The sequence below is a fragment of the Nicotiana sylvestris genome, chromosome 9 (assembly GCF_000393655.2).
Source record: "Nicotiana sylvestris chromosome 9, ASM39365v2, whole genome shotgun sequence".
NCBI lineage: Eukaryota > Viridiplantae > Streptophyta > Magnoliopsida > Solanales > Solanaceae > Nicotiana > Nicotiana sylvestris.
In genome coordinates this window covers 114,800,835-114,822,717 of record NC_091065.1, presented here as the reverse complement: position 1 = coordinate 114,822,717, position 21,883 = coordinate 114,800,835, and the positions used below count along the sequence as shown (strand labels likewise).

General features: G+C 38.1%; 2 protein-coding genes across 2 annotated transcripts; one reads left to right on the top strand and one right to left on the bottom strand.

Annotated features, from left to right (window-relative positions):
* Nucleotides 1-234: 234 nt before the first annotated feature.
* Nucleotides 235-3,767, top strand: LOC104230196 (receptor-like protein EIX1). The gene has a single exon (XM_009782936.2). It carries the CDS (start codon nucleotides 498-500, stop codon nucleotides 3,657-3,659), a length of 3,162 nt encoding a protein of 1,053 aa, XP_009781238.1. The 5' UTR covers nucleotides 235-497; the 3' UTR covers nucleotides 3,660-3,767.
* A 9,403-nt stretch (nucleotides 3,768-13,170) lies between these two features.
* LOC104230197 (U3 small nucleolar RNA-associated protein 21 homolog) lies at nucleotides 13,171-20,670 on the bottom strand. Its single transcript, XM_070156273.1, has 7 exons — nucleotides 20,326-20,670; nucleotides 20,209-20,236; nucleotides 17,189-17,289; nucleotides 16,198-16,401; nucleotides 14,077-15,976; nucleotides 13,777-13,991; nucleotides 13,171-13,570 (listed from the first exon to the last, which is right to left on the bottom strand). The coding sequence occupies exons 1-7, from the start codon at nucleotides 20,449-20,451 to the stop codon at nucleotides 13,421-13,423; spliced, it is 2,724 nt and encodes a 907-aa protein (XP_070012374.1). The 5' UTR covers nucleotides 20,452-20,670; the 3' UTR covers nucleotides 13,171-13,420.
* Between the last annotated feature and the right edge of the window lie 1,213 nt (nucleotides 20,671-21,883).

The following is a 21,883-nucleotide window of genomic DNA, read 5'->3' as shown; positions in this document are numbered from 1 at the left end:
CAGATGTATATTAAACAAATCAGAATTGATCTCTTTTTCTTTCTTCGTGCAAAATCAAATTCATGTAGTAGCTCTGTAGCTGCATAAAGTTTGAGCTGTATTCGTCAACTTCAGAAAGTTCATCCCAATTTCCCCCTTTTCATTTTCTGTTTTGTTTATTGTTTATGTTGTTGACTTCTGAAAACTTGATAAGATAAAGAACAAAAGCTAGCGACAAAGCCGAAAGATTGACGCTCAAGGAAACATGACAAAATCATTTTCAAATCCTATGACATAAAGATCAGTTGACAAAAAAAAATGTGAAGCCAATTTCTTTACTTATTCTTTTTGTTGTACTTAGTCAGTTAATGTTCTACATGATGGAAAGTGACAACCATTTTGATAATAGTTATTGCTAATACATCATTTATTTCAACCACCTAATCCCATCCTGAAAACTTTTGGTTCTTTGTTATATTCGTTCAAATGTAACTTTCTTGTTGCAAGACTTGGGATTGATGGAGAGGCTTCAAGTTTATATTCTTTTTGTTGTCATTTTACATTCAATAGCAGTAGAATTTGCTTGTGAGGGCCAAACTGTTGTTACAAGTTGTTCAGCTAATGATCATGAAGCACTTCTTGATTTCAAGAATGGCCTAAATGATCCTGAGAACCGGCTTTCGTCATGGCAAGGAAGAGACTGTTGTAAGTGGAGAGGAGTAAGGTGCAGTAACACTACTGGTTCTGTTATCAAAATAGACCTTCACAATCCATTTCCAGTCAATTCTGCTGATGTTACCAGGTATGGATTTTGGAACTTGAGTGGGGAGATTAGGCCTTCTTTGTTAAAAATCCAATCTTTACAATACTTGGATTTGAGTCTAAACACTTTTGGTGGAATCCCAATTCCAAGATTTGTTGGTTCTTTGAAGAACTTGGAATATCTGAATCTATCAAAAGCTGGTTTTTTTGGCACAATACCTCCAACTTTGGGAAATCTTTCTCACTTACAGTATCTTGATGTTTCTTCAGAATTCTCAGCCTTGACTGTTGAAAATTTTCAGTGGGTGACTCATCTTGTTTCTTTAAAACATCTTGGGATGAACCAAGTAGATCTCTCTATGGTAGGATCAAGTTGGTTGGAAATGCTAAACCAGCTTCTACATCTAACAGTGTTGCGTCTTTCATCTTGTGGCTTGTTTGGATCCATTTCATATCTTACTCCTGTCAACTTCACTTCACTAGCTTTTATTGATCTTAGTTTCAATAGTTTCAACTCAATGTTCCCGAGTTGGCTAGCAAATATCAGCAGTCTTGAACATATAGACTTAAGCAACTCTGGTCTTAGAGGCAGAATTCCACTTAGCATCAGTGAGATTCCGAGGTTAAGATACTTGAACCTTGCGCTTAACAAGAACCTTAGTGCCAATTGTCATGAACTATTTAGTGGAAGCTGGAAACAGATAGAAGTTCTCGATTTAGGTTCGAACAAACTACATGGAAAAGTGCCTAGATCCATTGGGAATATGACTCATTTGACTCACTTCAATCTCTTATTGAACAACATTGAAGGTGGAATACCGAGTACTATAGGAGGACTATGCAAATTAATCAACTTCGATTTATCAGGAAACAACTTGACAGGAAGTCTCCCTGAAATACTCGAAGGAGCCGAGAAATGTGATTCCAAGAGGCCCTTGCCTAGTTTGATGTACTTAAAGCTGAGCATTAATGGTCTTGTCGGTAAAATACCAGAATGGTTGGGACAGTTGAAAAATCTTCAACAACTTGGATTAGCTTCCAACTTTTTTGATGGTCCTATACCAGCTTCTTTAGGAACACTTCAAAATTTGACCAACTTGGGACTTTCAGGAAACCAGCTAACTGGTACTCTACCAGAGAGTTTCGGACAGCTTTCTGAATTATCCGTTCTTGATGTTTCGTCTAATTTTCTCATAGGTACTTTATCAGAAGTTCATTTCAAGAACCTGAGCAAAGTGAAGATTCTTGACCTTTCATCCAACTCCTTCACCTTGAATGTTAATCCCAACTGGATTCCTCCATTTCAGATTCGAAATCTTGACATGGGGTCTTGCCATTTAGGTCCTTCTTTTCCTACTTGGCTCAAGTCTCAAAAGGAGCTTAAGTTCCTAGATATTTCAAATGCAAGTATTTCAGATTCAATTCCAGGCTGGTTTTGGGACATTTCTTCTAATTTATCCCTGCTGAATTGTTCTTTTAATCAGTTAAATGGTAATCTACCAAATCCATTACCAATATTTCCCTTTGCAGATATTGACCTGAGCTCGAACCTATTTAAGGGAACCATTCTTTTACCTACTGTCCCAATTGAATTGCTTGATCTCTCAAACAATAAGTTTCAAGGTCTCATCCCTCAGAATATTTCTGAAGTCATGCCAGATTTAATATTCCTGTCTCTTTCGGGTAATGAAATTGCGGGTGAAATACCAGCTACTATAGGAATGATGACCCTTCTTCAAGTCATTGATCTATCAAACAATAAGCTAACAGGAAACATTCCTTCAAGCATAGGGGAATGTTCTTACCTAAAAGCCTTAGACCTTGGGAACAATAACCTATTTGGCTTAATTTCAAGTTCCTTGGGTCAACTGAGGCAACTTCAGTCATTGCACTTAAATGATAACAAATTCTCAGGAGGGATCCCCTTTTCTTTCAAAAATTTATCCAGTTTGGAGACACTTGATCTCGGAAACAACAGGCTGTCTGGAAATATTCCCTCTTGGATATCCGATGGTTTTCCAAATCTTAGAATCCTCAGATTAAGGTCAAATTCATTTTCAGGAGAACTTCCTTTAGGAATGTCAAACTTGAGTTCGTTGCAGGTCCTTGATCTTGCAGAAAACAACTTAACTGGCACAGTTCCGACAAGCGTAGGAGACCTCAAGGCCATGGTACAAGAGCAAAAGGTGAATGAATATTTGTTGTATGGGAAGTATAGAGGGCTTTACTATGAAGAAAGCTTGAGAGTGAATTTGAAAAACCAGTTTCAAAAGTACACTAAGACTCTATCACTTCTGATCTCAATAGATTTGTCAAGGAACAACTTATATGGAGCATTACCTGTGGAAATGACTAAGTTGCACGGCCTCGTGGTTTTGAACTTGTCTGGAAACCAAATCATTGGACAAATCCCAGAAAACATTTCAAGCTTACGTCAGTTGGCATCGCTTGATCTCTCGAGTAATAAGCTTTCTGGTTTCATCCCATCAAGCATGGAATTAATGTCATTCTTGAGCTATCTTAACTTCTCCAACAACAATTTATCCGGTATGGTTCCTTATAAGGGGCAGATGACAACTTTTACAGAGTCTGCTTTTGAGGGGAATCCCCATCTTTGTGGGGCTCCACTTCTAGTACTGTGCCAAAATGGAAACTCAAACGATACAGCAGTACTAGAGAATGACAGCAGTGATGAATTTCCTGATAAATGGTTTTATGTGAGTGTTGGATTGGGATTTCTTGCAGGTATTCTAGTTCCTTACTGTATCTTGCTTGTTCGAAAGCCATGGAAACGAGCTTATTTCAGTTTCCTGGATAGAGTCATCGACAGATTTGTCTCAATTGGAAGCAACAGAATAGCTGGTAACAGAGTAACCAGCAGCAGACGATCAGGTCCAAGCGCTAGATTTTCATTTTAATCGTTGTATTAAGTTTCATTAGAGGTAAAGAAGGTGAATCCCGTTGTACATAAGACATCTTTGTACTATTTTGAAAACTTGAATTTTGTAATGTGTGCTCTTCTTGCAGATATTTGTCAAACCTCGGTAATTATGTAAAACGTTGTCCATATTTTGATCATGGAAAGTTTGCCATCGCGCCTTAAATGGTTTTGTTCCATCGACTAAATTAAATCTCACCTGATTGACGTTTTGCTTCAGTTTTGAAGTGTAAACGGAGAATTATAATAAATGAGGTTGAACTACCCGTGCTACCTCATAGTGAATAGATTTTGACGTTAGCAAACATTGTAAATTGAGCAACTTTTGTCAACTTTAAATAATAAATAGTGCAGCTTTCTGTCCGTTCATGACTGCATGCCTACCAGTGTAAGGGAAAGCGTCACTATACTAAGACTTCAGCTAAGCTGATAAAAATTTACAATAAATAAAATTCTGAATATTCAACTAAGACTCAGACTAACGAAATCCTAGCTTTAACTAGTAAATGCATAGCAGGTAATGAATCACAGATATTAAAAACGATATGAAAGGTGAAATTGTAACTTTATTATTATTTCAATGTTTGAAATAGTTCACGTGTACAAATTAAAGGGCATATACCCTAGAGTAGACTAACTAAAAAAAATATTAGTCAAGTGAATGGCAACACAAAATTCTCATGGGGAAATTGAATCATGATATCGTCTCAAAACCTTCTCCTTTCCCAGCAGCGTTTGGGAGCACAAGGATCTTTCGCAGGCGTAGGCATCTCGTGAAAGTCCACCATAATGGTCCTTCTCTTTGTTTTGTTTTGCTCTGCCATCCTATCCTCATATTTCCTTTTACTTGATTCAAAATCCACTCTCGATCTCTTCTTCTTCATTAATATTTCTTCAGTGCAATGCTTAGTTGTTGTTAATGTCGTAGCACTGTTCTTGCTTTGGGCATCAGCGTCAATATCCGTCTTCTTGAAACCATTGCCTCCCTTCCTCATAACTCCGTTTGTTGCTGATTTCAGATTAACAGTAGTAGTCTGCATGTTCTTGCTTTGGGCGTCAGCGTCAATATCAGTCTTCTTGATCAAACCTTTGCCGCTCTTCCTCATAACTCCGTTTATTGCTGATTTCAGATTCTTGCTTTGGGCGTCAGCGTCAATATCCATCTTCTTGATCAAACCTTTGCCGCTCTTCCTCATAACTCCGCTGCAGTCAGCGTTTGTTACTGATTTCGGATTAACAGGTAGTGTGTAGGTTCTTGCTTTGGGCGTCAGCATCAATATCCGTCTTCTTGAAACCTTTGCCGCTCTTCCTTATAACTCCTCTGCACTCAACCTTTGTTGCTGATTCAGATTACCAGTAATAGTAGTCTGCAGGTTGTTGCTTTGAGTCCGTTTTATTCCTTCTTGATCTCCATCATTCAAGTGTTTGTGTTGTTTGATCTTCGTTGAACCACCACTGCAACTCTTGGACATCGCTCTTACTCTTGTATTCATGTGAGTGTTGGCGTCGCTACTATTGAAACTCTGTTCTTCTGTTATTACAGTAGAGTTGGTCTTTTCAGTAGTGTTGTAAGTAGTTTTCTTTCTCATGTTTCTGTTGATCTTCAAAAATAGGAATCTTTATTGCATCCATCTGCTCCTCCTCTTCAAGGGAAGAATCATAACCATTCTCGAAATCTTCTTTGACTCCTGCAATAGGAATCATCAACTGCTTTTATATTTTATTTTGATGCTTCTTAAAGTACTCCTTAGGATACTTTCGTTCACCCACTGTTATAGCAGCTTTAGAGACCGTTTGAGTGAGCTTGTTTTAAGTGACTTTTAAATCAAAATAGCTTTTAAGCCATAAGTTAGAAATTCTAACTTTTGGCTTTTGGCTTGTTTTTGTCATTTTAGCTTAAAAACAAGTGCTTAAAAGCATTTTTTTACTTTATCCAAACACTAAAAAGTTATTTTGGAAGCCAATCCAAACGGGCTCTTAATCAACTCAAATATATCATCTGGCTTCTTTTCTATGCAAAAAACACTCATAAACATTGCTTCTAAATCCATGCTTCAAATTGTGAGAGAAATTTCCAAAAGTTGCTCAAAGTGAAAGAGGACGGAATTGCTTTCATAAGTTAGGTATTTATTATAATATAATAGACTACTCCTAATCCTATTCTAACTAGGTTAATTAGGATTTCAAATAGCTTTTTTGTATCCCGTTATGAATAGGAATTCTAATATTTCATTACAATTAATCAATTTTCAAGTTTTCTCAATTTGTTTTAGGACATTAATTCGTCAATTCAGTTTCTTCAACCTAAAGCAATACATACACAAATTTTATTTCACGAACACGTACGACAAGTTTTGACACGAATTTTTTTTCCGGAAACTTTGTGATCAAGAATTGAGTTTTCCTTACTTTTATGTATATGTCTTATGTATTATCGTTTAACTGATATAATAATTGTGCCGTCCTTTATAAATTGTCTCTGATAGTGTAAATGGAACACTTAAATGAAGTTGATCAAACCATGTTTATTCATTACATAAATGTTTCTTTTGTTATAGGATTGTAACGACCCGACTGGTCATTTTACCTTCTACAATCTTGTTCCACTACATAAGACTTTCCGTACGTGCTTTTACTGTTTTATGACTTGCGGTGATGGTTAGTTCGGGATTTAGAAGGGTTCGTGTTGAAATCGGAACACTTTGTTCCTAAAGGTTGGCTTAAAAAGGGCAAATTTGACTTCGGTCAACATTTTGAGTAAACGACCTTGGAATCGGGATTTGGCGGAGTTGTACCATATTGCTCCAAAAGAATTGAAGGAGCTGAAGGAGCAGCTTGAGGAGTTGTTAGCAAAGGGTTCGTCAGACCAAGTGCATCACCTTGGGGTGCACCAGTATTATTTGTGAAGAAGAAAGATGAGACTATGTGGATGTGCATTGATTACCACCAGTTGAACAAAGTAACCATCAAGAACAAGTACCCGTTGTCGCGTATTGATGATTTATTGGACCAGTTGCAGGGTGATAGAGTGTTCTCTAAGATCGACTTGAGGTCAGGGTGCCATCAGTTAAAGATTCGGGCCTCGGATGTTCCGAAGACTGCTTTGCGTCTAGATATGACCATTATAAGTTTCTGGTGATGTCCTTCGGCTTGACTAGAGCCCCAACGGCCTTTATGGACTTGAAGAACTGGGTGTTCAGGCCTTATATTGATTCATTCTCATCGTCTTCATTGATGGCATCTAAATCTACTCACGTAGTGCAATCACCCGGCCGGTCGTTTCATGAGTTACCGCTCTATTTTTTCTATTTCTACTTCTTATTGTCTTGTTCAAGGTATTAGGTGTTACCGGGTTGGTTGGCTCGGGTTCGGAAAGGTTTTGGTAAGGTTTGAGACACTTAGTCTCTTTATTGTAAGCTTAAGTTGGAAAAATCAACTGGATGTTAACTTATGTGAAAAAGGGCTCGGATGTGAATTTTGATGGTTCGGATAGCTTCGAGAGATGATTTGGGACTTAGAAGCATGATCTGAAGTTGTTTCGGAGGTCCGTAGTATATTTACGCTTGAATTGTCAAAGTTGGAATTTTGGCATTTTTCAGTTGATAGGTGAGATTTTGATATAGGGGTCGGAATGGAATTCCGGGAGTTGTTGTAGGTCCGTTATGTCTTTTGGGATGTGTGTGCAAAATTTCAGGTCGTTCGAGCGTGGTTTGATAGACTTTTTGATCAAAAGAGAAATTCGAAAGTTTTTAGAATTCTTAGGCTTGAATCCGATGTGATTTGGTTGTTTCGATATTGTTTGAGGGTTTTTAAAGATTGGTATAAGTTTGGAGGGTGGTATATGATTTGTTCGTGTTTTTGGTTGAGGTCCCGAGGGCCTCGGGGTGATTTCGGATGGTTGGCAGAAAATTTAGAGTTGAGTATTGGCAGCTGAAGCATTTTTGTTGCTGTCATAACCGCACCTGCAATTGGGAGGCCGCAGGTGCGATGCCCGTAGAAGCGGAAGGCAAGCCGCAAATGCAGCCAAGAGGAAGATCAGCTGGAACCACAAAAGCGGCTAAGGGAGCACACCTGCGATAGCGCAGGTGCGGACATTTCATCGCAGATGCGGAAAATGGGCTCATAAGTGAAAACCACAGATGCGGTATCTTGGACCACAGAAGCGGGACCGCAGGTGCGAAAAGCCTGGGTCAGAAAGTATAAAAGATTTCCTTCGCGATTTTTGAGTTATTCTCCACCATTTTCATGCGGATTGAGCTCGAGGGAGTTATTTGAAGAAGGATTTCAAGGGGAATTCATAAAGATAAGTTTTTGGACCCTAAATTCGTTTCTATGGTGTTATTTCACTGATTTTGCTTGAAATTAATGGAAATTAAGGGTTAAAAATTAGGAATTAGGGCTTGAGATTGGAGACCTTTGAGTAAGGGTTTGAGGGGTCATTTGTAGTCGGATTTTGGTACTTTTGATATGGATGAACTCGTGGGAGGATAAGGAGTTTTTTATGTAATTTTTATCGAATTCCGAGACATGGGCCTAGGGGTTGGGTTTTGGTTAATTTTGGGATTTATGTTGTGATTTGATTATCTTCGCATGGGCTTCGTTCCCTTAGCATATTTTGATGTCATGATTCTGATTTTGGATAGATTCGACGCGAGTTGAGGCCGATTCGAGGGGCAAAGGTATCGCGGGCTACAGTTTGGACCGGATAGAGGTGAGTAATGATTGTAAATGTTGTCCTGAGAAACCCCGGATTTCACATCGTTGTGCTATTTCGAGGTGACGCGCACGCTAGATGACGAGCGTGGGTCGTGCACTGTTGGGGATTGTGACTTAGTCCGTCCTGAATGACTATTTTACTGCGTATTTGATTGAAAATTATTTGTTATCATCATGTTTTGGATTGAATGTCATATTTGGGCCTCGTGCCAACTGTTTTGAACCCTTAAGAGATTTTTACTACTATTCCTTACTGTTTTGACTTTATACTTGTACTCAGTCATGCTATATTCCACTGTTTTCATAACTCAGCCATGTTTACTCTATTTTGACATCTTAAATGATATTTTGAGTTGAGCATCATATTCTACTGTGCCCGAGTGGATTTTAGAGATTTCTGAGTGAGTAGGGTTGAGGGCCCGTGTTGTGAGGTTATTATGGGATTGGGCTGCACGCCGTAGCGATATTGTACTAATTCATGATCATGAGATCGAGGGCCTAAGTTGTACGCCACAAGGTGGCTTGATATGAGGCCGAGAGCCTGTTGATTATGCCACGAGATGGCTTGTTATTACGCTTGGGCCGTAAGGGCCCATCCCGAAGTCTATACACCCCTAGTAAGCGCGGGTACCCAGTGTGAGATGTGTTATAGCCCGAGGGTCTGATGCTGTTCCATGTTATTGCCCGAGGGGCTGATACGAGTGATTGTAAGATAGCCCGAGGGGTTGATTCTGTTGGTACATTGCCCGAGGGGCTGGTTTTATGTGTTTATCTTTTCTCACTATTTTTCATTCACTCGTTTAACTGTTAAAAGATGTTTTAAAGAAGCTTATACTGAACTAAGGTGTTTTTATAAGTTTTCACTATTTTATTGCATTGTATTGGTTTTACACTGCCTCTTTGTAGCATTCTGCTGTATTTTACGTGTTTTCTTATTGCTCAGTTGCCTTTAATTTTATTACTCACTGAGTTGGCGTACTCACATTACTCCCTGCACCTTGCGTGCAGATTCAGGAGCCTCAGGTCCTGCTAGCGAGGGTTGATTGCTTCGAGCAGACTGTTCGGAGTTCACTAGGTAGCTGCTCGGCGTTCGCAGCCCAGTGTTTCTCCTTCTTATCCTTATTTTCATTTGTACTGGATTTGTAGTAGACTATGTAGTCTCTTCCTACTCTCAGACGGATGTTTAGATGCTCATGACTGGTTACACCCCGATGTCGGGCTATGTTTATTTCCGCACTTATTTTATTTCACTATATTTTGGGGTTTATCACTCATTAATGACTTAAATAAACTATTATAACTGTTAAAATGTATTGGGGGTTTGTGTCGGCTGGCCTTGTTTCATGATAGACACCATCACGACAGGGTCCGAATTTAGGGTCGTGACAAGTTAGTATCAGAGCCTAGGTTACATAGGTCTCACAAGTCATGAGCAGGTTTAGTAGAGTCTCGCGGATCGGTACAGAGACGTCTGTATTTATCCTCGGGAGGCTGCAGAACCATTAGGAAAAACTTCATATTCTTGAAATTCTTGTCGTGCGAATCTATTGATCCGAGTACTAAACTTATGTTATTCTATTCTCTCAGCGATGGTGAGGACACGAGCGACCGATCAGGATGAACGACCGCCAGTACCACCAGTTGTGGCCGCTAGAGGCCAAGGACGCGGTTGAGGCCGTGGTAGGGGCAGGGGTGTAGCCTGCACCGCAGCTAGGGCAGCACCTGCAAATCCGCCAGCCGCCCCAGTTCATGATTAGGTCCCAGTTGTGGACGCTCCAGCAGCACCAGCTCAGACACCAGTTGTGCCCATTGTGATTCCGGGTCTTCAGGAGGCCCTGGCTCAGATTCTATCAGTATGCACTGGCCTAGCTCAGGCGATCTCAGTTACTACAGTTGCAGCTACTTCTCAGGTCGGGGAAGGCACTCAGACTCCCGCCGCTCGCACACCTGAGCAGGTCATGCAGGGACTCCAGACACCGGGGGCACCTCTATCCCAGCCGGTTGCAGCTACTCAGGACTATGTAGCCCCTGCTATGCCAAAGGACGAGCAGCGCATGTTGGAAAGGTTTGGTATATTTCAGCCTCCGACTTTCAGTGGTGCAGAGGGCGAGGATGCCCAGGGTTTCTTGGACAAGTGTCAGAGGATTCTTCGTACAACGGGTATTCTGGAGACCAGCAGGGTCGCTTTCACTACTTTTCAGTTTTCTGGAGCTGCTTTCACTTGGTGGGAGGCTTATGAGAGGCGTAGGCCTATTGGTGGAGCACCCCTTACCTGGCAGCAGTTCTCCGTTCTCTTTTTGGAGAAGTATGTACCATAGTCTCGCAGAGAAGAGCTGCGTAGGCAGTTCGAGTGGTTGCGTCAGGGAGATATGACTGTGACGCAGTATGAAATGAGGTTCTCGGAGTTAGCTTGTCATGCTATTTGGTTGGTTCCCATAGAGAGAGAGAGAGAGAGAGAGAGAGAGAGAGAGAGAGAGGATTAGGAGGTTCGTTGATGGCCTCACGTATCAGTTTCGAATTCTTATGACCAGGGAGAGGGTGTATGGTGCTACTTTTGAGGAGGTTGTAGATATTGCTCGTGAGATTGAGTCAGTTCTATGCAAAAACGCTTCAGAAACATTATTTTTAAATCCATTACACCCAAAAAATAACAAATTGAAAGGAATTGCTAAGACACTGGTAGTGTCTCTAAATTACAAAATAGTGCTTATTTATAATACTAACTACTATCCTATTCTAACTAGAAAAACATACAAAAAAAATCCTAAAATGATTAGGATTTGCGTATCCCGGTAGGAATAGGTTTTGACGAGGGATAGGTCTTTTCCATTTTGGAAACTTTGCGACCAAGATATATATATATATATATGCTTTTTGTATTCTCGTGTAACTGATGTATATATGTGTATATATATACTAGTTTTTGGGCACGTTGCACGTGTGTCCCAATCATGTGCCTTGCAGTACAAATTTTTTAAAACTGCTTAAATAAAGGGGAAAATGCTACGTAAAAAACGATTTGTGCAAGTGATATGGTGTTAAACTCAAAATAATTGGATATGCAGATATATTTTGTAATTAAATCATTTTAATGTTATTTGAGGCACAAATATGTAATATGATTAGCAACCTAATTTTTCTTTACAGATGTTGTTTTTGAGTATGTTCTACTGACATATTAATTGTCCATGACCAAAACTTTTATTGTCGATGTTGATTTCCTCTTAAAAATATAATATATAGTTGTGAATATGAGAGAAATTGTTATAGAAAATACAGCCAACATTGAATTGTTTGGTCTTGTAATTTAGGCCGAATAAAATATTGCAGAGTTTATTTGGGATCCAGACCCGACGGGGGAGAAATTCAAAAATAGCCAGATTTACAACGGTTCGTTCAAAAATAGCTCAATTTCAAAAGTAATCGAAATTTAACCACTTTTTATGTAAAGATAAATCTGAGCGAAAACACTGTTCAAAACCCGGAAAATACGCCAGTATATTATGTTGGAGTTCCAACATAAGTATATTTGAACTCCAGCATATGAGTTCCAGGATGGAGTTCCAGCATAAGTACACTAGAACTACAGCATAATATATTGGAGTTCCAGCAAGTATACCGGTCCAGCATAATATACTGGAGTTTGGAGCACCAGTGCTCCAGTCTCCAGTATATTATACTGGAGCAAGCAAAGTATACCGGTCCAGCATAATATGCTGGAGTTCATACACAGGTGAACCGAACTCCAGTATATTATGTTGGACCGGTCTCTGTTGCAGCAAAATAGTGGCTATTTTTCATTGACTTGGTAAACATTGGCTATTTTTGAATGACCAGTTCGAAAACTAGCTATACCGTGCTATTTTACCACGGGCAACTGGTTAAAAGGACTAGGGGTCAGAAAGTTTCAGTTTATGGGAAATGTTATTAATAGCCTGTTTGGCCAAACTTCTAAAATCAACTTATTTTGAGAAGTGTTTTTCTCAAAAATACTTTTCAAAAAAGTGCTTTTGGTGAGAAGCAGCTTGTGTTTGGCTAACTAATTTGAAAAGCACTTTTGAGCAATAATTAGTGTTTAACCAAGCTTTTGAAAATTGCTTCTAAGTGTATTTTTCTCAAAAGTATTTCTCAGAAAAATGCTTTTGAAGAGAAGTACTTTTTTCTGCTTCTTAAAAACTGCTCACCCGCTTTTTCTGAGTTATGCTTCTCTATCCCCTTCTTCTAAATCATGTCAAGTTGTGATTTGGCTTAGTTTGAGTACATCCCAACATACCTAATAACAAATAATAACCTTTATAAAATTAAAGGACACGAGAATATAACTTTTAAGTCCCTAATTTTTTTTTATTACGTTATCCACTATTTAGTATTGTTGCATTGCTAATATGAGATAATCACAAGGAGGAATAAAGTGATAATGGTCCAATGCACCTATAATTACATGACGCATTATCTTAGGATTATAGTTAACACAGCTACCAAACTGAATGTCTGACACTAATGCATAAGATAGTGAATATAAAAGAAACATGGAAATAATGGCGATTATGATTTGTATAATGGAAGAAAATGGAGTACAAAATCTTACAGTAGAAGGATTGAAATAGCCAAATTCCTAACGGGTATCACTTCTAAAATATTTTTGAAATGTGTCTTGAATATGAAAAAGTGTTATCATTTATGAAGAAGAAGAAGAAGGTAGAACGATACGTATCAAGATACCCAAGCAAAAAGAGCACTGGCATTGAGAAACAGAAAAATAGTACTAGCACGTATCACCAACAAAAAGTAACATTTTTTCTTCCTTATAAATTTGTTCGACTTAATTACATCTCTCACTACTTCTGTCGATAACTCTTGTTTCTTCAGACGGAATATAAGTTAATCATAACGCCATGATAGCATTTCCGCAGTTAGGATTGCGGATTCAAAAGTGAAAGCATGAGAAAAAGTGGCAAGCTTAACTCGAAGAAAACAAAATTGCAGTTACATTACAACAGCCAAAGGATGTCATGTTGACATTAGTCAAAATTGAGAGTTGCTAAGAAATGTGACCATGCATCTGGCGCTTTGGAACAATTTATCTACTTTTTGCCAAACTGCAGATTGAACTTCTAAAAGCTTTCTTGCCTTATCCTGCAATTTTGATTGGCGCCGAATTGTTTCACCATGAATCTGTCCAGCACAAAAGATATGTTAAATGAAAATGTCATATTCAACAAACATCACAGAAAATTTTCAAGCGGGATAATAGCCAATTCCGGTCAGGCTTATGTCAGTAGTTGGATCCTCCGAACACACTCTCTAAACCTAAGCTTGACTATCTCAACAATGTCAAGATGAGAACAAAAACTAGACAGCTTGTGAGCACAGAAATTTACCTTCAAAAACAATCTAATCAGAGCCTGTATGTACTCAAAATTGTTTCTGCATGAAACCTCATGAATAAAGTAATCCACTAGCAGCTCAATAAATTGCAATTCTTGTCTCTTCTCAGGCTCCTGCTCGTCGTCGTCATCTATTATCTGAAGCATTCGGAGCTCCATATCCAATGTTGAAGGCGACAAGCTTTTGATATAATCAGTGAATGTTGAAACTGCAAAGACATTAAATGTGTCATCCTAGAGTCTTTCCAATAACAAGGAAAGTGGATACATATATAGAGAAGGAGAGGAGCTTACAATTCTCTTTCTCCGCACATGACTGAAGAATTTGCAAGAATTTGGATGCTGGAAGATCAGTTTTCCTACTGTTCTTTTCCAATTCGGCATTTCGTGTATTATTCTCCTCATTAGCACCTTCGCTTGGTTTAAATAATATCTCACCGGACAGAGATGGTATTGAAGGCAAGAAGAAAGGTGCTCTTTCAGGTTTCTTTGGAGGCTCAATGGGTTTGTTGCGGGCCTTTATTATATCCAGGTTGATCAAGCTCTGCCATTGACTCTTAGGCAATAGTGAAAGAGTGACCAAATCTGGAATTTGATGACCTGAATATAAAAACTGGGAAGTATCAGAGGACTCCGATTGCTTAACAATAGTTTTCTTATCATTGTTTTCACCATCTTTTGCAGAAGAAACTGACGGCATATTAACATTGACTATTTCTTGTCCACTTCCGTATGATGCAAAGCTGGCAGCTCCAGAGAACATCGCTTGATTGACCCACAGGTAGACGCCATTTTGGTCAACATGAGATGTGGCCAAGATATCCATATTAGGCGATAAAGATAATGCAGTGATAGACAGATCAACCTGTACTGCATCTATCTGCCTAGCTAAAATTATATCCCAAATTCTGAGAGTCCCATCCATACTGGATGTCAAAAGCCATTTCCCATCCTCGCTAAAACACATATCAGTGATACGGTCAATGTGACCCTCAAATTTACGAACCATCCTCTGTGCAATAACATCAAATAGACGGATAACTAAGTCATCTGCCACAGTAGCCAAAAGACCATTAGAACGGTGGAACACAATCTTAACTAAGGAACACCCAACGTCCCATTTATATTTCAAATCACGTCCTTTGAAGTCCCAAATTTTTACATCACCATGGTATCCAGCGCTTATCATGATGGTATTTGTTGCATCACAAGCTATGCCAATTACTTCCCCATTGTGAGCAGCACTTTTACCTTCCAACAGATCAATATAATTGCCACGGCTGATTCCTGACTGCAGATTAAATCGCTCAATCCAACCGCCGGCAGTCCCTAGTACAGCAAAATTGCCACAAGCACTAATAGCACAGGCCTTGACTGGAGTTGGATTTTCAGGGCATGGAGTTAAGATATGTTCACCGAGAACAAAATTCTGAAGCCTCCATACATAAGCCCGTGGGGTGTCCATGTGACATGTAACCACATTGCACCAATCACGTTCCCTGATTTCAGCAACATCAAATGCAATAACAGGCTTCAATTTTATCTCCTCCTCTTTCAACTTAAGCTTCTTTGCTCTTTTAGACACATGTCGCTGGGAAAGTTCTCTACTTTGTTGATCCTGAACAACAGAAAAAAGACGAAACGCTCGATCTTGACCAGCAGACAAGATGTGACGTCCATTTGCGTAGAACTTGATACATAGAGGAGGAGCACTGTGACCACTTCTAAACCGTAGTAAACGAGGGTCCCCATCACTTGTATCGAAGATCCACATTTTCATTGAATTGTCTGCGGATGAACTCATGAGGACAGGCTCATTAGCAAAGAACTGAAGTGAAACTATGGAGGAGTCATGGGCCTCCCTGATGACAGAGTGCAGCCTTCTCTTCTCAAGATTCCATATGCTTATAACACCAGATGAGCCTCCAGAAGCTAGAAGCGGCTGCCCATCAGTGCTGAATGACAAGGCATTAACAGCACCTCTTGTAGAGTGGCTAAATGTAGCTACCTCTTCATCATAACGAATGTTATGAACATGAATCTTTCCATCCGCACATCCAACAGCAATAACATCTAGTGCTGGAGATGAAACACAACAAGTAATAGAAGATCCCCATCCCTTGAACTCATAAATTTTCTTCTTTGTGCTTATATTCCAGAGTTGCAAAGCACCTTCTTGACTTCCTACCATAACCTGTTTGCAAGCCACTTAATGTAAAAAACCTGTCCAGTGAAACATATAGGAACAAAGAAACTAGCTACACTACCTTTTTTCTTCCTTTAAGAAGCATGTTTTACATTAGCTTTTTAATTTTGGGTTTCCAGGGGGAGAGGGAGAGGTTGTATTAACTACTGTCACCAACACATGCTTCAGTTGTTGTGTTACTCAAAGTCAAAAAAAAAAAAAGGCCATACCTTATTTAAATAAGTGTCTGGATGCATTATGCAGCTAGGAGAGAATTTATCATCTAGCTTTATGTGTCCGATCGGAGCAGGATTCTTGTCTATACCTTTAAACTGCCATATGAAGATATTGCCTTCAACATCAACACTTAGGACGTGTTCACCAAAAAGAAGCAAGTGATTGACCTTAGCACTATGGCCACTCCAAGTAGCCACCTGACCAAAGAATAGTGAATCAATGCATCAGAAAAGGATAAAAACGCCCCTTATTTCATGCTGAACTTCAAAGGTGAGCCCAAAATAATAATCTGAACCGAAATACTTGAAGGAAAAAGGACAAGACAAAAATGTGCTAATAATCTATGAAATAGAAAGAAACAGCGAAGTAACTGGTAATAGGAGCAGGAGGACCCAATCCTTGCACCATTTGAAACAAAACCTGACTTTCATCCAGCAAAAGAAGAGAAAAAGGAAAGAGAGATCAAGAAAGGGGATTATTCAAGAAGAAACAGCGAAGTAACTGGTAATAGGAGCAGGAGGACCCAATCCTTGCACCATTTGAAACAAAACCTGACTTTCATCCAGCAAAAGAAGAGAAAAAGGAAAGAGAGATCAGGAAAGGGGATTATTCAAGAAGAGATCCCCTGAAGGCAGATGATGCCTCAGACGAACTCTTTCTATCCTCCTACTCCAGAAACATTCAGATCATCAATAAATTATAGGAAGCTAAAGCCCATCCACATTTATAGTAAAGCTTTCTGAAGATCATGGGTTTTTGTGAACGACGCAATGACAGAAGTAATCTTCAACACATTTCGGAGAGTTCAAAGGCATTCTTCTCAAACTGATACAAGGGTAATAAGATCAATCATCTAGATCGTCAGGGGATGCTACAATGGCTAAGGCTCCTCAACAATATCGAGTAACATGCACAGTTTTGGGGAAAAGAGCTATTTCCAACAAAGCCTAATCAAGATTAATACATTCAGAGGAAAAAGCAAACCTGATGAGCACGCTTAACAACTGCAATATCACTCCCATAGGCAGCAAAAGTATAATCACGATAAGAAGCGAGAGCTCGAATCTTCTTTGGCAATTGAGGACCTTTAATAATTGAAATATGAATGTCAGGAAGTGCAGGAAAAAGTTTTAAGAATGACACTAAATAACTCCTTAAAGATTAGTAACAACTCTTTTCCACCACACAATAGACTGAACACCACTTATACAATAGACTGCAATATCACTCCCATAGGCAGCAAAAGTATAATCACGATAAGAAGCGAGAGCTCGAATCTTCTTTGGCAATTGAGGACCTTTAATAATTGAAATATGAATGTCAGGAAGTGCAGGAAAAAGTTTTAAGAATGACACTAAATAACTCCTTAAAGATTAGTAACAACTCTTTTCCACCACACAATAGACTGAACACCACTTATACAATAGACTGCAATATCACTCCCATAGGCAGCAAAAGTATAATCACGATAAGAAGCGAGAGCTCGAATCTTCTTTGGCAATTGAGGACCTTTAATAATTGAAATATGAATGTCAGGAAGTGCAGGAAAAAGTTTTAAGAATGACACTAAATAACTCCTTAAAGATTAGTAACAACTCTTTTCCACCACACAATAGACTGAACACCACTTTGCCAGATGTTTGCCAAAGTGTTCGGGTTTGAGACTTGTCCGGACGTAGTAAAGGGATAAAGTGAGAGATTCAGAGAAAACCTAAAGTTTCAGAAACCAGCAATTTGCCTAGAAAAGGCAAATTACTTGATGTTGGAACAAAAAGGATCAGGTACAGTGGAATGGATACAGAGGGTTCATACAGCCAACCCCAAATACTTTGGGATTGATGCATAGTTGATTTTTAGTTGACAATAATCTGGACATGACAGTATAGCTAACTAGTACGGGCTGCAATCTAGTATTAAAACTACTAGTAATGAGTAAAGTTCAACTGATCATTGTTTCTAGAAGAGTAGAGCTCATCGTTTCCTCTCTTTTTGTCAGCAGCTGATTGTTTCTCTTATTATACCTTTTATAAAGATATTGTTTCCCTTATTTTACTGAAATGGTCTTCTTACATAGCCTTTTCCAACTACTAACCAATTGACCTTCCCCTAAATTTGACCTTCCCCAACTCCAGAGCCGCAAAACACTGTAATGCATTGACTGATATCATTAACCGTGCTAAACTTCCTATGGAAGTAATGCATGAACATCATTCTCATAACTTCCCTCTAGACCTATCTGCTATTGAAACCAAAGGATTTCTCCTCAAATCAAGTAAGTCTTTCAGCTATAGATCAATCTATCACATCTCCTTCTGAAGACAATTTGCTCTTAAAACTTGTATCCATATTTGTAGCCCTCTTATAAATCCCTTTTCAAATTTTACATTGAACTCCATAAAGAAAATCTGAAGTGAAAAGTTCAGGTCCAACATAACTGACATTAATTCTCCCATCCTACCGTTATAGATTAATTACAGTTCGTGGGATGTCAAAAAAGGCACAACATCTCAGAATCATTTATTTTTCTAAAAAAATATAGATGGTAAAACTGCTGAAGAAGGAATGGAACTTCATTTAAATATCTAAACGAATGAAGCTTTTCTGGAATCCCCAAAAGGGGATTGCAAAAGGTTAAACATGACTTATGTGTTTTATTTTTATGAACTTAAGAAACCTAGTTCCAAATTTTATCTTTTCGAGAGAACCAGATTTCCCGCCAGTGACCTCTTCAAGGAAGTTTAGACTAAATTAGGAATATTACTGCAGCGTAGGACAAGATATGGATAAAATTGAAAAGAATGCAATAAGCTCCAAAACCACAATGGAAAGAAGTGAATACAACTGGCGATTCAACTGATAGCATCAAAGAAAAGGAATTGTTGTCTTCTCCTAAAGCCATAACAGTATAATACTGATGTACTCAATGACACGCTCTCTAAAGTAATGGCTTTTTGTTCTTAAGTTATAGAGGACTAGAAAATATAAGCACTGTTTTGCATGATCAAGTGACATAGCTAGCAGAAAATAATAAGAACTACATCTGCTCTAAAGCCCAGTATGTTAACCAGAACAGAATATGAATGAAAATTGATAACAAAAATTGGCATAATAATTCCGTCATGCATTCAATGTCTATTTTAATTTCATCTACTTATTTCTCAGCCTTGAACCATTCCTTTACTAGAGAAGTAGCTTGATAAATTGGGCGATTCAGTGAGAACAGCAGTGGATAGCCCAACTCATTGGGCGAATTCAGTGAGAACAGCCTGGTATCAAACTGAAGTTTGAGACTCTGGTGGATAGCCCAACTCATTGGTACACATTGTGTGGTATAATATATACCCTAATTATGCTCAACTTTAACTATTTTCCGAAATCCATGTGTGCTGTCATATCATCTGCCTCTGTCTTACGCTATTCCTTCTTGGCTTCTTAGGTTCACAACATAGTTAACTGTTTCACACTCCTTCTTTCAAAAGAAGAAAAAAAAACAACAAATTTCTTCAAAACACATTGTCATTGTACTTTGCAGCCTACAACTATTGAAGATATTCAAGAGTGCATAAATTTATTTCAGTCTAAGATCGCCCACAGGATATTAAAACATGACAAAGTCTGTTGCAGTAATTCTCAGACATCAGAAATGGGACTCCTCGTTTAGTGTTAAAGGGGTAAAATACGAGTATGGATACCTTACTCTGGGTAACTTAAGAGACCTATTTACGGCATAAATCAGTTACCAGAAAATCTTCATTTAACCTTAACTACAGCTAATACCTCACATAACCTGCACCTACCAGACAAAAGAAACGGTCTTTCTCACTTCAACAACCCCCCCCCCCCCAAGAACCAAAAACCCCAAAAAACAAAAGGTCCCATAAAATTAAAATTTTTAACAGAATCAAAAGTTCAAATTTAAAAAAATTCAACAATTAAGCTGCTTAGAGAAAAACTGAAAATACTGGCATTATGCAGAATCAAAACCAAATAAATAAATTGCTTACCAACAAGGACCAAATTGAGTTTAGCGCACTGCAGATTCCAAAAATGAAAAAAAGATCAAATTTTTATCACAAAAAAAAAAAAAAAAATTGACAAGGGTGAAGGGAGAAAAGGCATACGTTGTAAACTTGGAAAGCTTTTCCGACACTGACGGTGACGAAGGTCTCAGTGCCAAGTCTCTGTACAGAGAAGGGAACATTGGTCGTAATGTATCCAATTGCTCTAAATGGTTCGAATATCCCCATTCCCCTTTTTTCCACAACACTTGAAAGAAGCTCTTTTATTGAATCACTGCTAAAGCTTTCTTATTTCCTCTTCTTTTCACTACACCAGAAAGAAGGTTTTTCGCGTCCAGGAAATTGAAGCTTAGGGTTTTGGAAGCTAGAACCTCTAAACCCTAGTAGGAGTGTTCCATTTTCTTTTTTCTTTTTATTTTTCTTGCTTCCTTCTTTCTTTCCTTCGTTTTATTTGTTCGAAAAATAGTAGTTTTGATCTCTGAGTTATCACATTATTACAGTTTCAGTCCTCCTATTATTTAACTGAACACGTTTGAACTTCAATTAAATTAACTGTACTGTTTTGGTCTAATTTAAATAGTTAGAACTCCATTATTTTTGTTAAAGTAAATTACTCGGTTAAAAATAATAGATTTTCAGCCATATTTTTTAGAGATAATTGCAGAAAAGTACAGTTCACGTAGGTGCTCTACATCCGCATGACCATCATTTTAAGTTTTCATCCGCGTAGCCCATGAAACCCTTACAATATGACATCATCGCCTGGATATTTTACAGATCTATATGTGATTTTTTATTCTTTGCATACAACCAGCTTAAATCGATCATATGCATTCCTATTACAACTACAACAATGCAAACCAACTATAATGCAACTTGAAAAAAATTAAATTTTCTTCTTCTCCAAGTTTTAACTAGTAGGAAAAAAATGAAAAAAATTACTGCAAGTTCGCAATTTGGCAGAGAAATCAATAAAACGATTGACTTTAAACATTGATTGTTCAAGAAAAAATTTAATTTCTGTTTTACGTTCACATATATTGTACATGTATAAAAATGTATAACTTTGTATAAATGTGTATATGAAATGTATAATAATGTATTCTACTATTTCACCAATACAGAAAAGCAAAATTAGCTTTAACTGCACATGTGAAAGAGGAACTTACTTCAAAAGAAAGACCAGTGCACCAAAGTCGAATTGAAATCACGAATAAAAAGAGTAATGTTGTATAACACTATTTACACATCTAATATACAATATCATACACTTATTATAATTTTGTATAATATTGTATGATGATGTATATACTGTATATGAAAATTGGTTTTCACCTTCAATTTCCTTTTTCAATTGGTATGATTCTCTAAACCAACGTTAATCATGCTCAATTATCCTAGTACTCTAGATTCAAGTTACTGCAAGTTTTTTCAATTTTTTTTAGCTTCACCTAAATAATTTTACCAGTATTAATAACACTCATTTGATTATTTTTTTTACCAAAATACATCTCTCATGTTTGTAAAAAAAATCATAAATTGGAATAGGCTCAAAATCTCAGTCTTGAACTTCAATCTTGAAGGAATTTAAACAAAAATCAAGAACCGAGTTCGGCTCTTCACGATTTTACCTCACCAAATTTGTTCTCAAAGAATTACA